At 55.0% G+C, this 7,730-nt stretch overlaps 1 protein-coding gene across 2 annotated transcripts in view; it reads left to right on the top strand.

Moving 5' to 3' along the window:
* The window catches only part of LOC147110287 (protein kinase C beta type), a 354,049-nt gene that overhangs the window by 325,051 nt on the left and 21,268 nt on the right, over window positions 1-7,730 (top strand). For both annotated transcript variants that reach the window (XM_086000116.1, XM_086000115.1), the window contains exon 16: window positions 2,681-2,821. In XM_086000116.1, the coding sequence (XP_085856242.1) occupies window positions 2,681-2,821 (141 nt within the window). The remainder of the gene's footprint in view (window positions 1-2,680; window positions 2,822-7,730) is intronic.

The raw sequence follows: 7,730 nt of genomic DNA, 5'->3' as shown, positions 1-7,730 counted from the left end.
GACACACCGTAAAAATCTCAAACTTACTGTCAACTCTTCAACGAACTGATTCTTACAACAAAATTAAACCGTAGGGCACATGTGGGTAAAGATTATATGTGACTTGAAACAATTAGAAATGAATCACTCTATGAAAGCACTGTGGTGGTTGTAACTCTTGCATTAGTCCGCCTGCCTGGGAGCTGTTTAAACATCATACGGTAACATGTGTGTCTGTGTAGAATCCCTGCGTGGGTCATTCCTGTCACTGGTTCATTCATTCATCCTTTATGAAGGTACGCTCAGTTCCAGGGTTAGTCCTTTCAGCTGTCAGCTCCTTCCTCTTAATAATAGTTCCTGGCAGACAAGAAATGTATTAAACCGTGGTGTTGGAATGAAAAGACTGTGCTTTTGGTGTGCTTTTCTGTTATCTAAAAGTATTCCCCAAAATGCTGTGAATTGAAGAACTCCATTCAGTAATTCACCGCTAAAAGTGTGAATCAGCCAAAGGGGTGGGGTATTTCATGGTATGTGACTTTATATATAGTCCTGAATAATAACAGGCTTGGACACGAGAGGTAGATTAGCTTCAGAGATTTATTGAACATTAGGAGATTATTGCAAGCAAGCACTATGTCTATATACTCACAAATAGGATACCCATTGGGGGCTAAGAGCTGGGCCAATGTAAGGTAGTTCTTAATCTTGAGTAGCAACGATCATACAACTCCGTCCCATATTTATATTTCTTACTAAAACACACCTAGTTTGGTCTCAGGATATCATAGAATCTTACAGCACAGAAGGAGGTAATTCAGCCCACCGTGCCTCTGCTGACTCTTTAAAAGAGTTATTCAATTAGTCCCACTCCCCCACTCTTGATGTAACCCTAGCACCTTTGTCTAAACCTGACTTAAACCAATTCTGCAATCTATCACATGACCGATTTCACCGCAAAACTGCTAGTTGCTGTGTCAAAGTTTATCTAGTCTTCGTAATTTTGCATCATATGCCCAGAATGAGATTGGTCCATGTACTCCTCATAGCAACCACAGATCGATTTTAACCCATTCACTGCCAACGGTGGCCTGTCTTGTGGTAGAATCTGCCTCTTGTGAGGGTGGGGCATATGAGACACAGGATCCTAGAGCACTAACATGTGGTAGGTCACACTGAGGAGTCCAAGCTGCCAATCCTAGGTGCTATTCACATCTGCATCTCTTCCGAATATAATACTGATGGGGAATCCCTAAACTCGGCCCGGTTCTGCAAGGTTCAGGGGCTTGTTACTCCTCCGTATCTGCCTCCCATTGGTTCAAAGCCAAAAGAATAAAATCAGCTCCATGGGACCTTATGTAAGTTTCAAGATCTGCTACTGAAAAGCAATTTGAACTGTAGGTAAACCCGGCACAGGTAAAGAATTGACAGCAGGAATGGGCAGCTTGGCTGTTCTTGGGAGAGTGATGTCAGCGTGCTGAGTGGGGTGCCCCAGAGAACGATCCCGTCCCTTGACTGTTTCCAATCTACATTTTAATGACTTGTATTCAAACCCAATGCAAGTGGACAGATTCACAGAATATAGTAAACGGTTGGGGCAGTTGACTTGGACAAAACCAGAGACCTACAAAAAGCGTTTGATAATATCTGTATGTGGGCAGATGCCATTTAATAGAGACAAGTGAAAGGTGCTGTACATTGGAAGGATGTTACGAGTATAACATGGATGGGGTAGAAATAGCTAAAGGTGAAAGGGCCTCTGGCTGTAATAGTAGATTCTGCACTTAATATATCAAATTACCGCAGGACAGCAATGAACAAAGCAAGTCGAATGCTGAATTATATCGCAAGATCTGTTGGAAGATGGTGCCCTGGTCACACTGCACCCGAGTACAGTAATATGTTCACCAAGGGAATTATTCAAGCCGCGGAGGAGGCACAGTGAAGAGCCAACATGCTGATCTCTGGTATCCAAGGACTGAGTTGGAAGGAAAGACTGGAGAAATTTGGGAAATTTAAACTTTAAAGGAAGCGACTGAAAGGGCACCTTATAGAAGTATATTAGACATTAAATGGGACAGATAAGATAACCCGGAGCATTACTTCAAGAAAAAAAGGACTTGCATTTATACAGCGCCTTTCACAACCACCAAACGTCCCAAAGTGCTTTACAGCCAATGAAATACTTTTTGAAGTGTAGTCACTGTTATAATGTAGGAAATTTGGCAGCCACTTTGCGCACAGCAAGCTCCCACAAACAGCAATGTGATAATGACCAGATCATCTGTTTTTTAGTGAGGTTGCTTGAGGGATAAATATCGGCCAGGACTCAGGGGAGAATTCCCCTGCTCCTCTTCGGAATAGTGCCATGGGATCTTTTACATCCACCTGAAAGGGCAGACGGGGCCTCAGTTTAACGTCTCATCCGAAAGATGCTGACAAAGAATGACAAGGCCCTACACGGGCCATTGGTTAAAGCTGGTGTAAGGACAGTTTAGGCACAATGTCATTTCTTCATACCACGAGTGAACCAATAGTTGAAGTGGTCTTCAGATAGGCTAATGGAGGTGAAACCCTGTCATTCAAGATAGTTTGATGCCATGTTTGAGAATGTAAGTTGTTTGTAATCTGGATGGATGAGCTAAGATGAGTGGGATGGCCGTCTTCATCCGAGTTTATCTTATGAACTACTTTCTGATCACAGCTATTAACAAAGCATCCAGCCAAACGCCTAGGGTGTGGGCCTGAGGGCGAGCGAGACATCAAGGAACACGCATTTTTCCGATGGATTGATTGGGAAAAGTTGGAACACATGGAGATTCAGCCACCATTCAAACCGAAAGCGGTAAGTTGGATTTGGCTCTCCCTCCCAGACCCTGTCCTGGGGATGACGGTGCAAACATTAAACTGTTGATGAGTCTAGGGGATGTAGGGGCAGAGAAACAGAAAACAACAGTGGAATAGCGACAGTACAGCTCCCGATAACCGTACATCCCGATAATGCCGCTGCCTCGTGTGGACCCTCTTTGCAGGTCAAACCACGGAATTAAGCAGCAGATTTAAAATGCCGAGCAAGAGTAAGCACATGAGGAGACTCTGCTGGCTTTCTCGTATTTGTTATTTTATGGGTTTTGAGGCCCTACTCTCGTGGCATGTGATTTCCATGAATCCCCTCAGCTCAGACATTGCAGCTTTCAAGGTTAGCGGAAAGCTGAGTCTGCGACTCGTGATCACAGACCCCTCCCGTGAGCACAAGGTTTTATATTTCAGTCCTTTCCACACCAGGGCGATTGTCTTACACAAGTGCAATTACAAAATATGTTTAAAATAGTTTGGGATTTTATGGGGGCGGGGGGAAGAGTGGAGCGTTCTGAAGGAAATCTGAGTGCATCACTAAATGGGGTGAAATCTGTCTGACATTTCAGTGTGATTTTTGATTTGCTCAGCAGAATGTTTAATGTAGATTCACAGTGAGGAAGGTCTGCACAATCTGCAGTTTTATATTAACTACTGTAATTAGGTGCCCTGATTGAAAACACTCCAGCAATCGGTAACATCAGCCCAGCACTCAGAACATTATACTGATAACCGGTATCACCTTGTTTCTGTCTCCAGTGTCAGCCTCTCTCTCTGGCTGTGTGTGTTAGGGTTGCCAACTCTGGTGGACATATTCCTGGATATTTCATCACCTGATCTCCCACCTCCAACTACCCCACCCACTCAAACAGCATTTTTTCCCCACTCTCCAATATTTATATCACTAATAAACATAAGTGTTCAAAGAAAATTTAAAAAACGCACTCTAGTTATCAGGACATGGGAGTGGCTGGGTTAGAGGGGAGCGGGAGGGGGTGTGAGTGGTTGGGTTAGAGGGGAGCGGGAGGGGGTGTGAGTGGTTGGGTTAGAGGGGAGTGGGAGGGGGTGTGAGGCTGGGTTAGAGGGAAGCGGGAGGGGGTGTGAGTGGCTGGGTTAGAGGGGAGCGGGAGGGGGTGTGAGTGGCTGGGTTAGAGGGGAGCGGGAGGGGTTGTGAGTGGCTGGGTTAGAGGGGAGCGGGAGGGGGTGTGAGTGGCTGGGTTAGAGGGGAGCGGGAGGGGGTGTGAGTGGCTCGGTTAGAGGTGAGCGGGAGGGGGTGTGAGTGGCTGGGTTACAGGGGAGCGGGAGGGGGTGTGAGTGGCTGGGTTAGAGGGGAGCGGGAGGGGGTGTGAGTGGCTGGGTTAGAGGGGAGCAGGAGGGGGTGTGAGTGGCTGGGTTAGAGGGGAGCGGGAGGGGGTGTGAGTGGCTGGGTTAGAGGGGAGCGGGAGGGGGTGTGAGTGGCTGGGTTAGAGGGGAGCGGGAGGGGGTGTGAGTGGCTGGGTTAGAGGGGAGCGGGAGGGGGTGTGAGTGGCTGGGTTAGAGGGGAGCGGGAGGGGGTGTGAGTGGCTGGGTTACAGGGGAGCGGGAGGGGGTGTGAGGCTGGGTTAGAGGGGAGCGGGAGGGGGTGTGAGTGGCTGGGTTAGAGGGGAGCAGGAGGGGGTGTGAGTGGCTGGGTTAGAGGGGAGCGGGAGGGGGTGTGAGTGGCTGGGTTAGAGGGGAGCGGGAGGGGGTGTGAGTGGTTGGGTTAGAGGGGAGCGGGAGTGGGTGTGTGGCTGGGTTAGAGGGGAGCAGGAGGGGGTGTGAGTGGTTGGGTTAGAGGGGAGCGGGAGGGGGTGTGAGTGGTTGGGTTAGAGGGGAGCGGGAGTGGGTGTGTGGCTGGGTTAGAGGGGAGCAGGAGGGGGTGTGAGTGGTTGGGTTAGAGGGGAGCGGGAGGGGGTGTGAGTGGTTGGGTTAGAGGGGAGCGGGAGGGGGTGTGAGTGGCTGGGTTAGAGGGGAGCGGGAGGGGGTGTGAGTGGCTGGGTTAGAGGGGAGCGGGAGGGGGTGTGAGTGGCTGGGTTAGAGGGGAGCGGGAGGGGGTGTGAGTGGCTGGGTTACAGGGGAGCGGGAGGGGGTGTGAGTGGCTGGGTTAGAGGGGAGCGGGAGGGGGTGTGAGTGGCTGGGTTAGAGGGGAGCGGGAGGGGGTGTGAGTGGCTGGGTTAGAGGGGAGCGGGAGGGGGTGTGAGTGGCTGGGTTAGAGGGGAGCGGGAGGGGGTGTGAGTGGCTGGGTTAGAGGGGAGCGGGAGGGGGTGTGAGTGGCTGGGTTAGAGGGGAGCGGGAGGGGGTGTGAGTGGCTGGGTTAGAGGGGAGCGGGAGGGGGTGTGAGTGGCTGGGTTACAGGGGAGCGGGAGGGGGTGTGAGGCTGGGTTAGAGGGGAGCGGGAGGGGGTGTGAGTGGCTGGGTTAGAGGGGAGCAGGAGGGGGTGTGAGTGGCTGGGTTAGAGGGGAGCGGGAGGGGGTGTGAGTGGCTGGGTTAGAGGGGAGCGGGAGGGGGTGTGAGTGGTTGGGTTAGAGGGGAGCGGGAGTGGGTGTGTGGCTGGGTTAGAGGGGAGCAGGAGGGGGTGTGAGTGGTTGGGTTAGAGGGGAGCGGGAGGGGGTGTGAGTGGTTGGGTTAGAGGGGAGCGGGAGGGGGTGTGAGTGGCTGGGTTAGAGGGGAGCGGGAGGGGGTGTGAGTGGTTGGGTTAGAGGGGAGCGGGAGGGGGTGTGAGTGGCTGGGTTAGAGGGGAGCGGGAGGGGGCGTGAGTGGTTGGGTTAGAGGGGAGCGGGAGGGGGTGTGAGTGGCTGGGTTAGAGGGGAGCGGGAGGGGGTGTGAGTGGCTGGGTTAGAGGGGAGCGGGAGGGGGTGTGTGTGGTTGGGTTAGAGGGGAGCGGGAGGGGGTGTGAGTGGCTGGGTTAGAGGGGAGCGGGAGGGGGTGTGAGTGGCTGGGTTAGAGGGGAGCAGGAGGGGGTGTGAGTGGCTGGGTTAGGGGGGAGCGGGAGGGGGTGTGAGTGGCTGGGTTAGGGGGGAGCGGGAGGGGGTGTGAGTGGCTGGGTTAGAGGGGAGCGGGAGGGGGTGTGAGTGGTTGGGTTAGAGGGGAGCGAGGGGGTGTGAGTGGCTGGGTTAGAGGGGAGCGGGAGGGGGTGTGAGTGGCTGGGTTAGAGGGGAGCGGGAGGGGGTGTGAGTGGCTGGGTTAGAGGGGAGCGGGAGGGGGTGTGAGTGGCTGGGTTAGAGGGGAGCGGGAGGGGGTGTGAGTGGCTGGGTTAGAGGGGAGCGGGAGGGGGTGTGAGTGGCTGGGTTAGAGGGGAGCGGGAGGGGGTGTGAGTGGCTGGGTTAGAGGGGAGCGGGAGGGGGTGTGAGTGGTTGGGTTAGAGGGGAGCGGGAGGGGGTGTGAGTGGCTGGGTTAGAGGGGAGCGGGAGGGGGTGTGAGTGGCTGGGTTAGAGGGGAGCAGGAGGGGGTGTGAGTGGTTGGGTTAGAGGGGAGCGGGAGGGGGTGTGAGTGGTTGGGTTAGGGGGGAGCGGGAGGGGGTGTGAGTGGTTGGGTTAGGGGGGAGCGGGAGGGGATGTGTGGCTGGGTTAGAGGGGAGCGGGAGGGGGTGTGAGTGGCTGGGTTAGAGGGGAGCGGGAGGGGGTGTGAGTGGCTGGGTTAGAGGGGAGCGGGAGGGGGTGTGAGTGGCTGGGTTAGGGGGGAGCGGGAGGGGGTGTGAGTGGCTGGGTTAGAGGGGAGCGGGAGGGGGTGTGAGTGGTTGGGTTAGAGGGGAGCGGGAGGGGGTGTGAGTGGCTGGGTTAGAGGGGAGCGGGAGGGGGTGTGAGTGGCTGGGTTAGAGGGGAGCGGGAGGGGGTGTGAGTGGCTGGGTTAGAGGGGAGCGGGAGGGGGTGTGAGTGGTTGGGTTAGGGGGGAGCGGGAGGGGGTGTGTGGCTGGGTTAGAGGGGAGCGGGAGGGGGTGTGAGTGGCTGGGTTAGAGGGGAGCGGGAGGGGGTGTGAGTGGCTGGGTTAGGGGGGAGCAGGAGTGGGTGTGAGTGGCTGGGTTAGAGGGAAGCGGGAGGGGGTGTGAGTGGCTGGGTTAGGGGGGAGCGGGAGGGGGTGTGAGTGGCTGGGTTAGAGGGGAGCGGGAGGGGGTGTGAGTGGCTGGGTTAGAGGGGAGCGGGAGGGGGTGTGAGTGGCTGGGTTAGGGGGGAGCAGGAGTGGGTGTGAGTGGCTGGGTTAGAGGGAAGCGGGAGGGGGTGTGAGTGGCTGGGTTAGGGGGGAGCGGGAGGGGGTGTGAGTGGCTGGGTTAGAGGGGAGCGGGAGGGGGTGTGAGTGGCTGGGTTAGAGGGGAGCAGGAGGGAGTGTGAGTGGCTGGGTTAGAGGGGAGCGGGAGGGGGTGTGAGTGGCTGGGTTAGAGGGGAGCGGGAGGGGGTGTGAGTGGCTGGGTTAGAGGGGAGCGGGAGGGGGTGTGAGTGGCTGGGTTAGGGGGGAGCGGGAGGGGGGGGTGTGGTTGGGTTAGAGGGGAGCGGGAGGGGGTGTGAGTGGTTGGGTTAGAGGGGAGCGGGAGGGGGTGTGAGTGGCTGGGTTAGAGGGGAGCGGGAGGAAGTGCCTGGGTTGTGGGAGATGGGGTGGCTGGTTTAGCAAGGAGCAGGAGGGAGGTTAGAGTTAGGGGAGTAAGCAGGATGTGGGAATGGCTGGGTTGGGGGAGTAGTAGAGAGACGAGAGTAGCTGAGTTGAGGGAAGACAGCGCAATTTATACAAAGTCGTCCCTGGATGGTGAGGGAAGTAAATGAGATGAGTTATATATATGAGGGGTAAAGTGTTTATATGAAGGATGTATATTGGGGTGAGAAATGTATATGAGGGATATGTTTGAGGGATATATGTGGTGGAGGGAGGGAGGGAGACAAGTGTTTTAACTT

The sequence above is a fragment of the Somniosus microcephalus genome, chromosome 11 (genome assembly GCF_052327205.1).
Source record: "Somniosus microcephalus isolate GS21.2 chromosome 11, FLI_Smic_1.0, whole genome shotgun sequence".
NCBI classification, from domain to species: domain Eukaryota; kingdom Metazoa; phylum Chordata; class Chondrichthyes; order Squaliformes; family Somniosidae; genus Somniosus; species Somniosus microcephalus.
Note: the sequence above shows the minus strand (reverse complement) of the source record. Positions and strands in the feature narration are given on the sequence as shown.